The following is an 18,731-nucleotide window of genomic DNA, read 5'->3' on the forward strand; positions in this document are numbered from 1 at the left end:
TCACAGGTCCTCTTCTCTCTGCTTAATAACTGACTACATTAAGACATTTCTTTCTATATTAATTTTGATAGTATGCCATACTACTATAAATATTACCCACTCTGTTTAGTACACATGTATAGAGAACCTATAACAAGTCTTTAGACTAAGGCTGGGATATAGATGGGATATAGTAACTAGTGCCCGAGTCTCTGGCCCCCAGTCGAGCCACCATTCACCTCTAAGTATTACCTTCCAAATCTTCGCCTTTGTATAGAAAATGCACCAAAGGAATGCCTGAAATTAACAAAAGCAAGGATCTGTTCCTATTTAAATTCAATCATTATTTCTTTACATTATTATTATTTCTTTACAAATTATGGAGACAAGTAGAACAAGTGAAACTTAAACTAGATGATTTGGATAAAATCACACGAAAATAACTTCAAGATTGCTTGCTTTCGTTTGCAGTATTGAAATTCACCCTTTATAATCACAATACCCTTTTCTGAAATGGAGCCACTTTTTAAATTGTAATTTCATGATTGTGAAATTGTTCAGTCTTAATGAGACCCAGCCTGCTGGGTTGGTACAGAGGGGGCAAAGGACCAACCAGTAAGAATATCCTCGATGGGAGCCTGTGATGGGGATCCCTGAGGAAGAAGCCTCTGTAGGGTGTTCGGGGAGAAGCCTGCATTAGACACTGAGGGGCCAACTCAACTCAAGGAAACTTTTTCATTTAAACCTGAGGTTTAGCTTTGTGTTCCCGTTATCTGCTTGGTGTGACAAGCACCCCTGTGACTGGCTGCAAGATCTGAACATCCGTTAGGATGCTCTAAAGAGAGCTGGGCCTCCTTTAATCCCATATGATTTAGAGGTTTCATTGAACGATGTATTTGATTGATGATAGCTTTATCAAGTCAGACCAAACAAAGTAAGTCAACATGGGATCCACATTTTAGCACTGCCTATCATGCAGTGAATATATATATTTTAACACCAAGACAGATACTTTGTAATAAATTCTATTGTATAAGTAATGTCAGACCAAGGTTTAAGTGTATTTACATTTTGATACATGGTATTTGGTAGTAGTAATAATAATAATAATAATAATAATGTTGAGATTTTCTTGAATGCCTTCTGTGTAGAAACCTCAGTAAAGCAAATTACAGTTTATCTTTACAAAGATAATGTCTGCATACTAGAAAGATCCCCAGATACAGTAGATCAAGCTTTGGTGTCGAAAATAAAACTTAATAACATTAAAGAACAAAGTTTGTTATAACTTTTACCTTTTAACTTGTGAAAATTAGTTTTAAAGGATTTCATAGTCTTCCTTTGTTGAGGGTGATAGTGACTTGGTAACATTCTAGTGACCTCTGCTGGTATTGCTCTTTTATCAGATTTCTTGACTTTTCTTCTGATTTTTACAACATCTATTATAATACTGTTTTTAAATACTTAACTTTTCCACAAAGGCAACATCCTGAAACAGTTTGGAAGTTGTTTAATAACAGCCATGACTATAAGTAACACAATAGTGTTCAGTAAATTAATTCGATTTGGGTTTTTAATCCTTCTAATTATTACCTGTAAATTGAAGGGTATTTTAATTTATGTAATAATTACAAACAGCAAATACGTTACTAATTACATATTTTCTTTCTATAAATACAGAGCTTTATTTACAAGAAACGTTTAAGCCTTTAGTGAATATATCTCCAGATGCAAGGTAAACTTGTCAAGTTTTTCTCCTTTGAAAACATTCCATTCATTCAGATTCATCTGTTTTGTTACCATGGGTGATAGATTTTTTTTGTTTTAATCTAGATAGGGGCCAGCCTCCTTAATATTAAATTCAGTAAACTCAGAGACAGTAGAAATCACAGCCATTGTTGGTCCATAGGACTGAGAATGAACTAGGAAGATGGTCATACTGAGCAGTTTGAAAGTCCAGATCACCTGCAGCAGAAACCCACTAGGGAGCTCATTAAAGCTGCAGATTTCTGGGCTCTTCTCCCAGTCAGTCTTTGGACGGTTTTAGTGCCCTGGAATGTGCATTAAAACAACTCCCCCAGGGGTCCCAACGTGCACTGAAGTTGAAAAATCAGTCTCCTTAGGCACTGGTCCAGAGGTGGTCAGAGGATGGGGCTGCCCACAAGTGTTGACCCAAGCCTTCTGGGACAGCTCGGATACATTTTCAGAAATAAAAGCATTCTTAAAACTAGTGCACTAGTGAGCAAAAGTGGAATATTGATTTTTATTATTTTATTTCCAAGTCCTAAAAAACAGCTCCACCCAGCACACCTCCTCGTCGGCAGTCACAGGAGAGGCTGGAGCAGCCAGCAGTGAGCAGGCTGAGCACAGAAGTGGCCAGTGCAGGGGGCCCCCGGCCACAGTGCCCTCTGTTGCCAGGGTCGTCCATTAGCTTCCCGAGGGGTTAGCTTCTGTCATTTCTCAAATAAAAGCATCAAACCTGCTACTAAAAAACTGCTCTCCTAGAGATTTTTGTAGTCCACACTTGGATTTGAGGCTTATTAACAGATTACGGAAAACCGAAAATTTTGCTGAGATCTCCAGTTTAAAACTTTTCTAGAACACTGTTTTAGGTCAGTCAACCTTTTAATATTGTAATTTAAAGACACAAAGTACGTTTAAAGCAGGGGTGGTCCAAAGTTTTCTAATTCTTCTTTAAAGCCTCCTAACAACTGTAATGGCTTTTCCCGCAGCCTCTTCGATGCTGTACACTCGTTGATCAAAAATAAAATCCACAGATTGCCAGTTATTGACCCTATCAGTGGGAATGCACTTTATATACTTACCCACAAAAGAATCCTCAAGTTCCTCCAGCTTTTTGTAAGTAGTTTTTAGTGTTTCTAAAGACATAGCTGCATATACTTTAATTTACCTCAAGTAAATTGGCTCCTGTTACCCTCATAGAAGAAATCGTTAGTTTTGAGGTCTCCATTTCTAAACTTCAGTTTCTTAACTCACTACTATTTGAACTGTACATTCTCGAAGTTGATTCCAGTTAAAAAGTAATCACCTTTCAGTGCAAGTAAAAACACTTGGAATTCTCTATTTAAGTGAGAATATTTTATCACCTAAAATGAGGAGAAGCAAAGCAGTTCGCGAGTCAGTCTGATTAAGGAAGTACTTACCCAAGATAGCTTGAGCCAGACTGCCTTATGATGCTTTACTGGTGTCATGGTTGGGGACATGCTCAGAAGTCCTGGCCCCAGGATGGTCTTATTATTTACTGCAGCAGTGATAGAAAAGCCCAAAGCAAATAAAATTTTGACAACAGAATACCATGTTGGTCCAAATCAGGGCTATATTGTCTGTAGGTTTTCTCAACTGCATCGGAAATGAGATGGCTTCATAATCATCCAAAACTCAGAACCTCTTTGGTCGGCAGTATTAAAAAGAGGCTCAGAAGGGCCAGAGTGTTCACAGGAGGGCTTCAATTTTTTCCTTTTAATTACATGCACTGAAGTTGAGGTTATAAGTAATTGGTCAGCTAGAACCAGTAAGGGGCCTCATTCATAGTTCAGAAGAGATCATATTAAGAATCATTTTTTTAAAAGAATTTAGTAGACATTAAAAATCTACGTCAAGTTAGCTTTCCTGTCTTCTCCACAGCTTCAAATTAGGAAATAAAGCAGCATTCCAGTGTGGCGTGAAGGAGCCCAGGCTGCTCCGACAGCAGCCCAGAGGGTTTAAGTGATGGGGAGAAATGCCTTGTCCATCAAACCAGCCCTATATTTTAATAGTCTGTGTAAATGTAGCAGTCATCATGTTTAAATAAACACTAAGAAAGAATGTAGGAAGGAGAAGAGTGATTTACAAAAAAAGCATGAAGTTTGGTAAAGAGGCAGTCTAGGGAAGAAGAATTAAGGAGGCGGGGACATTGTTGGTCAGACTTCCTGTCTGCCATGGGCTGAACGCATGCAGTCGCCTTGGCACTGAGCTTTAACAGGACCCAGGGCCCAGGACCCAGGGCGGGGCTGTACCAGGCTCTTAGCCCACGTACCCCGTAGAGTCGCCATTTTAAAACAGTACTAATCATGGGAGGAGCTAAACAGTGTTAAGCATTACGCTGTGTCAGGCACTTCACATGATAAAGCTAATCCTAGCCACCACCCTCTCAGGTAGGTATTTTTATTCATCTGATTTGGAAGCGACAACATTCAGCAAGGTTGCGTAGCTTTGCCACGGTTGCCGGTGGTGGTGGTGGAGCAGCCCTCCCTCTAACAGCTCCGTCTGTCCGTGTCCAGAGGCGGCTTAGATCCTCGGGCTCAGGGCGCCTGGCTCACAGGGCCGACGGCGCCCGGAGGCCCTTAGCGTTTCCGTGGCCGCGCTGCCGACGGGGAGGCACAGCCTGAGACAGGCCTTTGGCATCTTCTCCTCTACAACAAGTAGAGGAGGTGGCCTCTGCCAGTACTGCCTTATATTTGGGCCAATATGGTAATTAGAATCATGCTGTTAGAATATTCAGCTAGGGATTTTCAGATAAAAATGAAGAATTTTAAATAAACTCCAGAACCTGATTTTTACTGCCTTGAGATCATGTTCCGAGAAAAAGTAGCGTTGCCCTTAGAGACGTCTGACAGTCAGCCTAAGTGTGCAGATGAACAGGGGTTTATCCTGCATCGAGATGGGCTAGATGACCTAATAGGTCTTTCTTTTTTTCTCTCTAAATTTCTAGGATTCTCATGATTTGAATATTGATGAACTCTTTGACTTGAACATTTTGTTTCTTCTAATTGTTCATCTTTTCCTGATAATTATAAGGTACACCAGGAGGATGGAATCAACTGTACCCTTTATAAAAGGTGGATTTTTGAAACCATAGACCTTATTTTGTTTTAGTCAAACATGATCCTAGACTTCTCTCTTCTGACTTCTCCCTCCTCCTTTAAAACAGCCCGTGAAAAGAAAAGTTAACTTTTAAATGTTCTTTTAATTCTGTTCAGTTGGCTTGTTCTTGTTCCTAGTAGACAAAAATTGGAGTCCTCCAATGGAGAATTCAGGGTGTAGAGGTGGGATGGTGTGGGAACTAGCTTAGCAGCTCAGACAGCCACCATCAGACGCTCTGGGTTTGGAAATGTGTGGGTTCTTAATAAACATTACCTAATGATGACAGCAGGACAGTGAATTTAACATGAATAATTTAAGAAGATTCTCGGTGGCTGATGGGTCTTAATTTCCAAATAGACCTGTCGTTCCCTCCTGTCCGGTTTTCCAGTGGGTGAAGAGAAGGAGAAAATGTTACAGTGTTAGTGCTTTGCAGTATTTTTACTAAGTAGTTAAATAAGCATAAACATATAAGCTGGTTTGAACAAAAGACACAGTTCTTGTATGTAACATTTTCATGTTAATTCAGATATCCGGGTGGATTGTTAGAAAAGACTAATTTGTTGCACATAGTTTTTCATCGAATGTGGACATGTGAACACTGAAAAGGTCTGCTCTGGCTCTAGAGCATCTGTGCCCGTCTTCCTGTCTAGATGTCTGATATGCCAAAGCCTGCTTTCATGAAGCAGAACCTGGGTGCACTCGGAATCGGGACCTACCACAACATCGCCTTCATACACCCAGACACTCCCATCATTAAAGCCTTGAACGTCTTCGTGGAAAGACGAGTGTCAGCCTTGCCTGTTGTGGACGAGTCAGGTCTGTGTGCTAGCCATACCAGTTGAACAGAAACAACGGTTTATCTCCTTAGGGTAAAACTATTGTTAAATGACCTGGCATATCAGATAAGTGGGGAAATGAAAACTTAGACCAAGGAGTACTCAGGAGAATAAGAATTTTATACTGGCTTATTTTCACATTTTCCATTAAGATATGATTTCATGTCCCTTTTAAAATAGTCAGGTTTATTTTGTTTAGCAATATTTAATTCTTAGTGAATATCTAGTTAAGATTGATATTAAATGCTGTTTTTTGTTTCTAAGATATTATTCTAACATACATTTTTATTTTTAGGAAAAGTTGTAGATATTTATTCCAAATTTGATGTAATTGTAAGTATTTTTAATTTTGTTAAACCTGTCATCTAGAATGCATTTAAAGCATATTCATTAGTCTGTTTTTTGTGACTTTTCCTATTTTAACAATTCCTAGCTTCTTTGAGGATGAGGACCTTATCAGAGAATTCCATAGACTCCCCAACAGTAATTGTACTTTTAATATTCATTGGTTTAGCAGTGAATAACATATTAGTAGCATTTTATTTTTTTAACTTTTTATTTTATATTGGAATATAGCCGATTAACAATGTTGTGACAGCTTCAGATGCACAGCAAAGTGACTTGGCCATACATATACATGTATCCATTCTCCCCCAGACTCTCCTCCCATCCAGGCTGCCACATAACATTGAGCAGAGTTCCCTCTGCTATACAGTAGGTCCTTGTTGGTTATCCTTTTCAAATATAACAGTGTGTACTTGTCAATCCCCAAATCCCTAACTATCCCTTTCCTCCACCTTGCCCCTGCCCCGTAACCATAAGTTCATTCTCTAAGTCTGTGAGTCCGTTTCTGTTTTGAAAATACATTCATTTGTATCATTTCTTTTTAGATTCCCCATATAAGCGGTATCATCCGATATTTCTCTTTCTCTGACTTACTTCACTCAGCATGACAATCTCTAGGTCCATCCATGTTGCTGCAACGGCATTATTTCATTCTTTTTTATGGCTGAGAAATATTCCATTGTATGTATGTACCACGTCTTCTTTATCCATTCCTCTGTCGATGGACATTTAGGTTGCTTCCATGTCTTGGCTATTGTAAACAGTGCTTCAATGAACACTGGGGTGCATGTATCCTTTTGGACCATGTTTTTCTCCGGATATATGCCCAGGAGTGGGATTGCAGGGTTGTATGGTAGCTCTACTTTTAGTTTTTTAAGGACCCTCCATACTGTTCTCCATAGTGGCTGCACCAATTTACATTCCCACCAACAGTGTAGGAGGGTTCCCTTCTCTCCACACCCTCTCCAGCATTTACTGTTTGTGGATTTTTTGATGATGGCCATTCTGACTGGTGTGAGGTAATACCTCATTTTAGTTTTGATTTGTATTTCTCTAATCATTAGCGATGGTGACCATCTTTTCCATGTGCCTCTTTGCCCATCTGTATGTCTTCCTTGGAAAAATGTCTATTTGGGTCTTACGCTTTTTTTTTTTTTGCTGTACGCGGGCCTCTCACTGTTGTGGCCTCTCCGGTTGCGGAGCACAGGCTCCGGACGTGCAGGCTCAGCAGCCATGGCTCATGGGCCCAGCCACTCCGTGGCATGTGGGGTCTTCCCGGACCGGGGCACGAACCCGTGTCCCCTGCATCGGCAGGTGGACTCTCAACCACTGCGTCACCAGGGAAGCCCCTTATGCCCATTTTTTGATTGGGTTGTTTGTTTTGATATTAAGCCACATGAGCTGTTTGTAAATTTTGGAGACTAAATCCCTTGTCGGTCTCATCATTTGAAAACATTTTCTTCCAATCTGTGGGTTGTCTTTTCGTTTTATGGTTTCCTTTGCTGTGCAAAAGCTTTTGACTTTAATTAGGTCCCATTTGTTTATTTTTGTTTTTATTTCCATTATTCTGGGAGACGGATGGGAAAACATATTGCTGCAATTTATGTCAGAGAGTGTTCTGCCTATGTTTTCCTCTAAGAGTTTTATAGTGTCTGGTCTCACATTTAGGTTTTTAATCCATTTTGAGCTTATTTTTGTGTATGGTGTTAAAGAATCATCTAATTTCATTTTTTTACATGTAGCTATCCAGTTTTCCCAGTACCATTTGTTGAAGAGACTGCCTTTCCACCACTGTATAGTCTTGCCTCCTTTGTCTTAGGTTAATTAACCATAGGTGCGTGGGTTCATTTCTGGGCTTTCTATCCTGTTCCATTGATCTACAGTTCTGTTTTTGTGCCACTACCATACTGTTTTGATGACTACAGCTTTGTAGTATAGTCTGAAGTCAGGCAGCCTGATTTCTCCAGCTCCATTTTTCTTTCTCAAGATTGCTTTGGCTATTTGGGGTCTTTTGTATCTCCATACAAATTTTAAGATTTTTTTTGTTCCAGTTCTGTGAAAAATTCCATTGGTAATATGATAGGGATTGCACTGAATCTGTAGACTGCCTTGGGTAGTATAGTCATTTTGACAATATTTATTCCATTCCAAGAACATGGTATATCTTTCCATCTGTTTGTGTCTTCTCCAGCTTCTTTCATCGGCATCTTATAGTTTTTGGAGTACAGGTCTTTTGTCTCCTTAGGTAGGTTTATTCCTAGGTATTTTATTCTTTTTGATGCAGTGGTAAATGGGATTGTTTCTTGAATTTCTCTTTCTGATCTTTCATTGTTAGTGTGTAGAAATGCAGCAGGTGTCTGTGTATTAATTTTGTAGCCTGCAACTTTACCAAATTCATTGATGAGCTCTATAGTTTTCTGGTAGCGTCTTTAGAATTTTCTGTGTATACTATCATGTCATCTGCAAACAGTGATTTGGATTCCTTTTATTTCTTCTTCTTCTCTGCCGTAGCCAGGACTTCCAAAACTGTGTTGAATAAAAGTGGTGAGAGTGGGCATCCTTGTCTTGTTCCTGATCTTAGAAGAAATGCTTTCAGCTTTTCACCCTTGAGTATGATGCTAGCTGTAGGTTTGTCATATATGGCCTTTACTATGTTGAGGTAGGTTCCCTCTATGCCCACTTTCTGGAGAGTTTTTATCATAAATCGGTGTTAAATTTTGTCAAAAGCTTTTTCTGCATCTATTGAGATGATCATACGTTTTTATTCTTCAATCTGTTGATATGGTGTATCACACTGATTGATTTGTGGATTCTGAGAAATCCTTGATCATGGTGTGTGATCCTTTTAATGTATTGTTGGATTCAAATTGCTAGTATTTTGTTGAGGATTTTGCTTCTATGTTCATCAGTGATATTGGCCGGTAATTTTCTTTTTTAGTGGTATCTTTGTCTGGTTTTGGTATTAGGGTGATGGTGGCCTCATAGAATGAGTTTGGGAGTTTTCCTTCCTCTGCAATTTTCTGGAACAGTTTCTAAAGGATAGGTGTTAGCTGTTTTCTAAATGTCTGATAGAATTCACCTGTGAAGCCATCAGGTCCTGGCCTTTTGTTTGTGGGTTTTTAATTACAGTTTCAATTTCAATGCTTGTGATTGGTCTGTTCATATTTTCTGACTCTTCCTGGTTCAGTCCTGGGAGACTGTACCTTTCCATATTAGTAGCATTTTATAATTCTTTGTCTTTTCAGTACATGAGTCACTTATCTGTTACTACAGCATGTGTATGTGTTAAATAGTCATGTTTCTATACCAGAGACATTGATTCATTCTGCCAACAGGCATGTGCTTAGTGCGCAGGTGGATTCCTGGTCACCCACATCCCACTACTTGCTAATTGGGAACAACTGTTCTGAAGAGGACAGCAAATGGCATTATGTAAAGTTCTGTTTTTTATTCCCTGGTTTAAATTTACTAGATTGATTTTGGTACTACATCCTTCCACTGGATACTTTTCCCCCATTCATTTAAATTCATTTCCTTAAGAGTTTTACATGATTTCTAAGAAAGGGAACTGAAACTTTGATAGCCCCAAACCTGCATACCGTTTTTTTGCCTTAATATTGACCATAGCATTAAGTATTCTTTTGTAGCTGTCTCAGACCCTTTTGTTTCATCTTATTCTGTTTAATATAACAGACACCAAAAAAATAGGCTTATTGGAATTTGGTTGGGTGGGACCCTGTAAGATTAATCAGAACCTTGAGCAGCCATTCCGATCTACAGGGCTTCCTCCGTGATCACCCCTGCAAAGGCTTTCTAGCAAAAGCCTTGTTCCCTAACCCTGGGGACTTCTCACCCTTTGCAGGTGTTACTCCACCTCTCAAAACACTGTTCATTCAGGGAACATAGGGTAAAAGTGGGGGGATAAATTAGGAGTTTAGGACTAACAGATACAAACTACTGTATATAAAATAAACAACAAGGCCCTACTGTATAGCACAGGGAACTATATTCAATATCTTATAGTAACCTATAATAAAAATATATATATATAAATAAGTCACTTTGCTGTACACCAGCAACTAACACTACATTGTAAATCAACTATACTTCAATTTAAAAAAAAAAAAGAACCTATAGGGTAAGGCTAGGGGAATCTTCTGTAGGACATACAGTCAGAATTTAACCGTTTTAAATGGTTGCTTCATAATAAAGGTACACCTTATAAGCTTTAAATGATTATTGATAAGATGAAATAACAGTACTGATGGCATGTCATAAGCTGGTACAGTGGTACTAAGTTATGATAAACATTAATGTTTTTAAGGAACAGGCTGCTTTGAACTAACTTTGGTCATTAAATGTGAATTGAAATGAAGGATATAACTCACTGTTACTTTATTATAGAACCTTGCTGCTGAAAAAACATACAACAACCTAGACATCACAGTGACCCAGGCCCTGCAGCACCGGTCACAGTATTTCGAAGGCGTAGTGAAGTGCAGTAAGCTGGAAGTACTGGAGACCATCGTGGACAGAATAGTGAGAGCCGAGGTAAAGTGGCTGCATCCAGGTCCCTCCCCACCTCCCCGTCTGCCATGAGCACCTAACTAGGAAACAGTGCCCCAGGAATTCTGAGTCACAGGACCAGCCCGTGAGGCAGCCTTCCAGTCCAGTCCCGTGACACAGTCTCCCTGCTCCAGAACCTAGCACATGTCTTGGCACATAGTAGGTCATCTGTGAATGTTCACTGAATTGAATTTCATTTATAAGTCCTGACATCATAGCTGAATCAAATAAAGATACTTTCATGGTTTTAAAACATACTTGAGAAAACAGAAGTCCCAAGAGCTTTAAGTTTCATTAGAGTATTGATGAATTTAAAGCTAAAAATGTGTAATTATGTGGTCTTAACAAGTAAGTCAATAAAATGTATTCTGATCTTTTTTTTTTAAGTTAAGACACCCTGCTCCGTCCTTAGCAGAGCTGACTCCCCAAGCTTCAGCTGCCATGGCTTTTACCCTGTTTCACTAGTCTCAACACGAAGTTTTTTCTACTTGAATTTAACATCCATTACTAGTTTTCCAGAGGGTTCTAATTGACTTAGGAATACATCTAAGGTTTTTATTGTTCTTTTGTATATGCCTTTTGAAGATCATAAGCAGAAATAGGTAAGACATTCCTGCCTAATTTTAAGGACAATGGACCACATCCATCTGATGGAATCCTTTATAACAATTAAAAATCATGTTTAAGGAGAATACTGTTGATATGGAAAAATAATATATTGCTAAGAGAAAGGCCAGTTACTATATATAGTGTGATGCTTCGTGTTAACATAAGTGCACGTGCATAGAAAAGAGACTAGAAAGACTCGCACCTCAGTATTAACACGGCTGTTTCTGTGGAGAACGCCAGCACGCCTTCGTGTTCCCAAGACCTCTGTTTGAGCGCGTGCTACTGTCAGGTAGGAGAAGAAAGTGATTGGCTTGTCCTGGAAGTCCATCTGGTGAGCCGCACAAACTTTAATATGAAAATAGGTTATTGAGGGAAATACAGGTGTAATTAAAGTTTTCTCAAGTTACCCACCTTGACTTTTTTCGTCATTAATTTTTTTCACCATATGACTCCTTGTTGGGGGACAAACCAGTTTTTAGCTTCAACATGTGTGTGTGTATGTGTGTGTGTGTGTGTGTGTGTATACACACACACACACATATACACATACACATATATACGCACACACATACACATATATACGCATACACATATACACACATACATATATGCGCACACATATACGCGCACACATATATACACACATACACATATATGCACACATATACGCATATATACACATACATACACACATGCATATATACACATATATATACATACACATATATATACACACGTATTTTATATATATATATATAGTATATTTGTGGCTGCACTGAGCAGCTTGTGGGATCTTAGTTCCCCAACCAAGGACTGAACCCAGGCCCTCGGCAGTTTAAGCACAGAATCCTAACCAGTGGACCGCCAGGGAATTCCCAGCTTCAACATACTTTGTTAGGAGAAGGGTATACAGTATCAGCGATGATTTGGTTTATTTATATGACAAATATCACACTAGCTTTTAGAAAAGAAACATTCATAAGTTTAGACTCAGCAACAGATGATAATATTTTTGGTGGTCATTTCTGTCTGACAGAACTAATTCTAAGTGAAATGGTTTCCCCTTGACCTTTAGTAGTTCAAAAGATAGTTATTTATCATTATTAAATGTTAACAACAAAATGTGTCTAGTATAGAATATATAGCATTCTCTGGCCCTAGATGTAAATCAACTTATGATTAAATAGATAACTGTGTTATATCACAGGGTTATTGAAGAACATAACTTTTTCTAGAGAAGCTTTTGAAAGAAATTTATGTTGATTAGCATGAGAAAGATGACAAAGTGATTTCTCTTTTAACCTAAAAGCAAGCTATGATGTCAAAAGCATCACCGGCACAGTATCATTAGAGACGAACTATAAAAATGATATCCCCGCTCCTCCCATCTCCCTCCTGTGCCACCCATTCTGTACCAGCAGGTTTTAACTGTTCAGTGTGGAGAAGAGGATCTCCAGGGTAACCGACTGGCATGTGGTTGCCTCAAGCCTAAATTCTAAAGCTTTTAAATCAGAGAAGCATGATGCTCTCTCCCTCCTTTCCTGTTTTAAGGACACTTTGCTATAGTAATACCTCAGAACATTGTCCACTCACTTATAAAAGACTTTCAAGTAGAAAACAAGATGTGAATGTAATTTATTTCACTTGATCATAGTTGATCATCCTCTGTTATTCTTAATATATGAACTTCATAGAGAAAAGGGAAAATATAATCTAAGAGCAGTGACCTTTTATTTAGTTTCACTGCTTATTTGGACTTCTCTCCCAGGTAAAAACAGTTATCTGATAGTTAATAGAAACCGAGATACAACTTTTAAAAATTAAAAACCGTTTTAGAGATTAGAGCCACATGAAGCAGCTACTGTGATACTTAATGTTTTGAATTTATCTTTCATATATTAATATTTTGAAAATAGAAAACTCAGCAGGACATATCTGGCTAATTTTTCTTAAAAGTAGTCAAGCAAATCAGCATTGCATTTTAACAGAGCCAAGACCATTGCATGGCTCTGTGCACTGTTACTTTCTCTCATTTGTGGGATCTGTTCATTGTATAGCACATGAAAGACTTTTTTTCTAACGTCCATTTTAAACCTTTACTTATTTCAACTTTCACACGTGGCCTCCTTTCCTCTTGTCTGCAGGTCCATCGGCTGGTGGTAGTAAACGAAACAGACAGCATCGTGGGTATTATTTCCCTGTCGGATATTCTGCAAGCCCTGATACTCACCCCTGCAGGTATAAATGCCAGTGTCTGACCTTTACTGTAAGTGCGCAGGGAGCCGGGGCAGGGGCGGGGATGCGGGGCAGCAAGCCCTCCCTCGCCCACCTGCCAGCCTCACCTTTCTATGCAGTACTTTGTAAACCATTTTCATTTTCTTTGTGGTTTTGAAAAGCTTATAGAAAGTATTCTGACTTAAGAGCATCCTGTCGACACCCAGAAGTGCTTAAGTAATCGAGGATTCATTGCCATGATCGTCATAACCTTGCCCATTAAAAAGTGAAGATCTCCTCAGTTTTGCTTTATGTTTAGGACTACTAACTGGAAATCAGGAGGGAAATTCTTTGGGACCTAAGTATTGAAACCATCTACCCTTCAAAAAGAAAAAAAAAGCTTACTAGTAGTGAGTATATAAAAGTTTGACCTACGCAAACGTTTTTCCATTAATAGTGTATGGAAATTACGTTAACTGCCAAACATTGGTGACTAAACTCATTTTCTGCCAGATTAACTCTAAGCAAACCCTCAGGTCACAGTCAGGGAGCCCGTGAGGCAGGGGGAGGGAGGGGCCTTTGGTGTTTCTCCTGTGTCACACAGTTTAATCGTTTAATGGCTGAAGGGGTCCTAAAACCACCAGCCCTCCACTTCCCCTCCCCACCCACATGAAGTACAGACAACCCAGCCTCAGGCCTCACAGATCAAGGCCAAGACAGGAGACTAAACCATGTGCCCTTTGAACTCTCAGAAGTTAAACATTAAAATGTGCCTTTACTAGGGTATTGATTTTTCTTTAGTTCAGAAATCAATCACACTGGCTAAGACTAGTTTTTACAGTTGGCCTATAGCCTGGAGATACCCACCTGAAAAGGAATCCCCATCACCAGCGAGAAACAGATCGCACTGATTAAGTGAGAAGGACAGGGGCGTGATTCCGGCCGGGGGGGGGGGGGGGGGGGGGGCGGGGCGGTGACTCCCAGCAGGCTGTAGAGGAGCAGCAGCTGGACATTGTTAGAAACGCACAGGTGGGGCCCAGCCCATGTCTGCTGAGTCAGAAACTCTAGACACGGGGCTTGTTGCAGTCATTTTCAAATGTCAGATACGTGAGAACCTGAAATTCATGGTAACCTCTTTTTAATCATTACATAAGTTTTAGTACAGCATTCGAGTTCAACATGTGTGCACACTACAGAGTGATCACCCCCCCAAGACCAGCTATCATCCACCACCATACAGCTGAGCCTCTCACCCACTGCAGCCACCCCCACCCCCTTCCCTTCTGGTAACCACTGCTGTGTTCTCCACGTTCTTCTGTTGTCTTTGTTCATCAGTTTTGGCTTGCGTCTTTTTAGATTCCACATATGAATGAAACCATATGGTATTTATCTTTCTCTGTCTTGATTTATTTCACTTAGAAATAAGTGAGAGATCTATCCATGTTGTCAAAAATGGCAGGATTTCATTTTTGTTTTTTTTATGGCTCATGATAATCTCTGTAGTCATGAGAAAAGGACTAAAAAATGTGAGACTGTTCACAGCATTACTTGTAATAACCTCAAACTGGAAATAACCCAAATATCTTTGAGCAGAAGAACGGACAGACTGCATTCTGTCCATTAGTGGAATGCATTGATGGTGAACACACATAGCTGTATCGGACAGTGGATGAACCCCACAGACGAAACAGAGCAAGGAAGCAGGACCAATGCAAAGAGTGGGATTGCATTTATATACAGTTGACCCTTGAACAACATGGGTCCACTTATACGTGAATTTTTTTCAATAGTAGATACTGCAGTGCTACACAGTCCACGGTTGGTTGAATCCACAGACACCGAACTGCGGATATGGAGGGGAATCGTGGATACAAAGGATAAGTTGTGGGTAGCGCCCCAGTGTTGTTCAAGGGTCAGCTGTGCAGCTCCTCTGTGCATGTTAGGAAAAGGACTCATCTCCAGGCAGGCTCATCCCCACAGGCACGTAACTTGGCACCTTCAGAAAAAGATGCCCCTTTTCTAGTCAGCTGGCCCTGGGCCAAGGCACACAGCTTGCCGGGCTGAGTCAGGCCAAATGTCAACTCGCTTCTGTCCCCGTGGCCAAGATTCTTTGTGCATTACCAATTCAGAGTAAGCAATTCTTTATCCTCTCTATGTCTTGGTGTCACAAACCGTAAGAATGAGAATGTTCGCCTGGATGAGTTTAAATTTCCATCCAAATTTGATATTTCAAAAATTCTAAATTATTAATGCAAGTCAGCATGAATGAAAATGCAAAGAGGAAACCTGTTCCACGGCTGGATTTGGAATGTTTGTTACCACAGAAATAAATATTGTAAAGACAGGGATAGTCGAATTAGAATTCTTTGTAGCACGGTGTGTATAACGCTGTTCATTTAGGAAAATCCCCTGTATTCCTAATAACTGGATTACCGGTGAACACCGGGAGCAGCGCTGTCTTGGAAGAGAGGGAGCGCCTCCATCAGATCAGACGCTAGCATACTCGGGTGACCGTGTGGTGCGAGCATCAGACTAGAGGTCCAGCCTGGGCAGTCCAACCCCGCTGTCCCCTCGGAGCTGTGTGAGTGTGGGCCAGCTTGCTGCTCACCTGTGCAGCCTCCGTCCCTCCCTTCAGCTACAGGATGAGCAGCCTGACACAGGCCTAGTGGCCCTCCAGAGATACTCTGATTGAAACCACAGCCATGTGTGAACGCTGTGCGCCGTCAGACCCCATACCCAGGACAAGCCCCATACCTGGACAAGCCCTGCTGAGTGGATGTTTATGGAATAATCAGTAAGAGATGCTTTTTAAAAGAATCCACTATTATGTGAATAAAAGGTACCGGTGGTTATTCTTTTCACCAGATAATGGACACAATTCCCCATTAAGGATACTGATTTGATATAATAACATCTTCTCTTTTTTAAAAAGTTTTTAGCAGTAGTTCACTGTCCAACTTAATTCAGACTCTCCAAACAAACCTAAGTATCCACACGTGCAGCTAGTGAGTAAGCAGCCTGATGGCAGTAGCTACAATTTTAGCCCCTTATTTTTATAGAGTGTTGATCTCTTTCAAAGTTGAGTGTCTTCTAGTGTCTGATGAGAAAATACAGAATCTGTTGTAATGAAAAAAATGGCAGCTCCCCCTCCCAACCCATTTCAAAATATCCTGGCAAGCTGAGAATAGGTTTTATGTGCAGTTACTGTAAGCATGTTTAATGCTTTTACATTTTTATAAGTATGTACAACAGAAATACTTTGCACCTTCGCTAAAACTTAAATACATATTTCTTTTAAAAACTTTTAGCAGCAGAACCCTCTTCTTTTCCAAATTAAACCTTGCATATTTAGAATTATGATATGCAGGGAATTCCCTGATGGTCCAGTGGTTAGGACTTCGTGCTTTCACTGCCGTGGCCCAAGTTCAATCTCTGGTCCGGGAACCAAGATCCCTCAAGCCTTGTGGCATGGCCAGAAGGAAAAAAAAAAAAAGAGTGCTAGAATTACGATATGCAAAATGGATTAAAAGCGTGCTGCAGTGATGGCAGGTGGGGATGGGGAGCCTGGAGCTCACCTGCTCATTCCCCACGTCTCCTAAGGCTCTGCAGGTGCGGGTAGGTGTCACCAGGCAGAGAACCACCACTGCGCTCATGTAGGACATGCACAGCTGCAACGTATTTTTATATGGCTTTGAAACTTTCCTTTCCCATCTCCTAATAGGTGCCAAGCAGAAGGAGACAGAAACCGAATGACAACCGTGAGTGGAGGAGCCCTTGCAGGAGAACTTGAACAAAGATGCTGGGTCACGCTTTGCCTCATGAACACTGACTGCGATAGAACAGAGTCCAATGGCTGAGAATGTGTATCAGGGTTTAGTGATGGGTGTTTTTTCCAGTGATGTTGAAACTAAGCATAAAAAAGAAAGATTTTGTGTTTGAAGATGCGAGCTTGCATTAAAAGACTCTTTTCAAACCGTTGTCTGAAAGATTTCAGATGCTGTATGTCATTAAAGTGCACTGTGTCCTGAATTTCTATTATTTTTCATTTTAAAGAATTCACTGGTATCTAACAGGTAATATGACATAAGGCGAGTGTGTGGCATATTGAGATCTAGTGCCTTATGTCAGAACAGCGATATGTCATCACTACTGCCCATCGCAGCTGGAGAGTCCTTGTGAACTGACACTGCTGGAGTGTGAACGTCTGAACCTTTACCAAATCAGTTTGTTTTCATTAGATTTGTTGAATAGCTGTAATTTGAATATAAATAATTACTTTATAAAACTTTAATGATGGTTTTATGTGTTAGTGTTCTGTTCTGAACTATAGTGTAAACAAGGCTGATTTACAACAGCTTTATTTATTTTTACTTTCATGCAATTTTTTACACATCCTTTGGTGGGTAAACTTCACCGTACCCATTAATAAACCATTGGTTGCTATTTTAAAAGGGCGAAATTCTCATTAAGTTTGATCTGGAAAGGATATGACTTCTCTAATAGCCGCTGTTAGGTTTTAAAAGCTGAAGTTTCTAACAGCATTTGTGGGAACCTCTCTGTGGGGCTGCAAACAAAGTGCCGGGAAGATGTCTATTTTTTCTTGTGTTTTGACATGAAAATCATGACGTTTGTGTGATTGTTGATGCGATTGTTTTGTAAATTTTACTGTGGCATATACAGTATTGTCATATGGTGAGGAGAAACACAATGTTTCCTAATGTAAGTGCTCTGAAAATGTTGACACTATATATATATACATATATCTGTGTGTGTGTGTGTGTGTGTGTGTGAGTATAGTTTGGTTTTTTGTTTTGGGGGGTTTTTTTGCAGATTGAAAAATTAAAATAAATCTTACTATCTGCCATCTTGTTACAGAAGTTCTTTAAAATACTTTGTATTTCAGCACATTTCTTTTTTTAACATCTTTGAGTATAACTGCTTTACAATGGTGTGTTAGTTTCTGCTTTATAACGAAGTGAATCAGCTATACGTAAAAATATATCCCCATTTCTCCTCCCTCTTGCGTCTCCCTCCCACCCTCCCTATCCCACCCCTCTAGGTGGTCTCAAAGCACTGAGCTGATCTCCCTGTCAGCACATATTAATTAAAATTCTACATGCAGTTTCCCACTTAGATATTTCTCCCCAAATAAAGGAGAACATGAATTCTCATATTCTTTTTTACATCAACAGAAAAAAACCTTAATGATTTGATTCATAAACTTTCTCCATTATTAAATAGAACATATTTAATTAAAAATGGCCATGCAGATTTTCTTGTGCTAGGTGTCAATTTTTTCATCTCCTAGTAGGCCAAATA

At 39.8% G+C, this 18,731-nt stretch overlaps 1 protein-coding gene across 2 annotated transcripts in view; it reads left to right on the forward strand.

The window, feature by feature from the left end:
* PRKAG2 (protein kinase AMP-activated non-catalytic subunit gamma 2) overlaps positions 1-18,276 on the forward strand; it is a 277,365-nt gene extending 259,089 nt beyond the window's left edge. For both annotated transcript variants that reach the window (XM_082661762.1, XM_082661763.1), the window contains exons 10-16: positions 1,660-1,714; positions 2,712-2,838; positions 5,493-5,658; positions 5,974-6,011; positions 10,428-10,574; positions 13,343-13,436; positions 17,134-18,276. In XM_082661762.1, the coding sequence (XP_082517888.1) occupies positions 1,660-1,714; positions 2,712-2,838; positions 5,493-5,658; positions 5,974-6,011; positions 10,428-10,574; positions 13,343-13,436; positions 17,134-17,165 (659 nt within the window). In that variant the 3' untranslated portion in view covers positions 17,166-18,276. The remainder of the gene's footprint in view (positions 1-1,659; positions 1,715-2,711; positions 2,839-5,492; positions 5,659-5,973; positions 6,012-10,427; positions 10,575-13,342; positions 13,437-17,133) is intronic.
* Positions 18,277-18,731: the final 455 nt, after the last annotated feature.

Source organism: Grampus griseus (genome assembly GCF_964374135.1).
Source record: "Grampus griseus genome assembly, chromosome: 9".
In the NCBI taxonomy this organism is placed as follows: domain Eukaryota; kingdom Metazoa; phylum Chordata; class Mammalia; order Artiodactyla; family Delphinidae; genus Grampus; species Grampus griseus.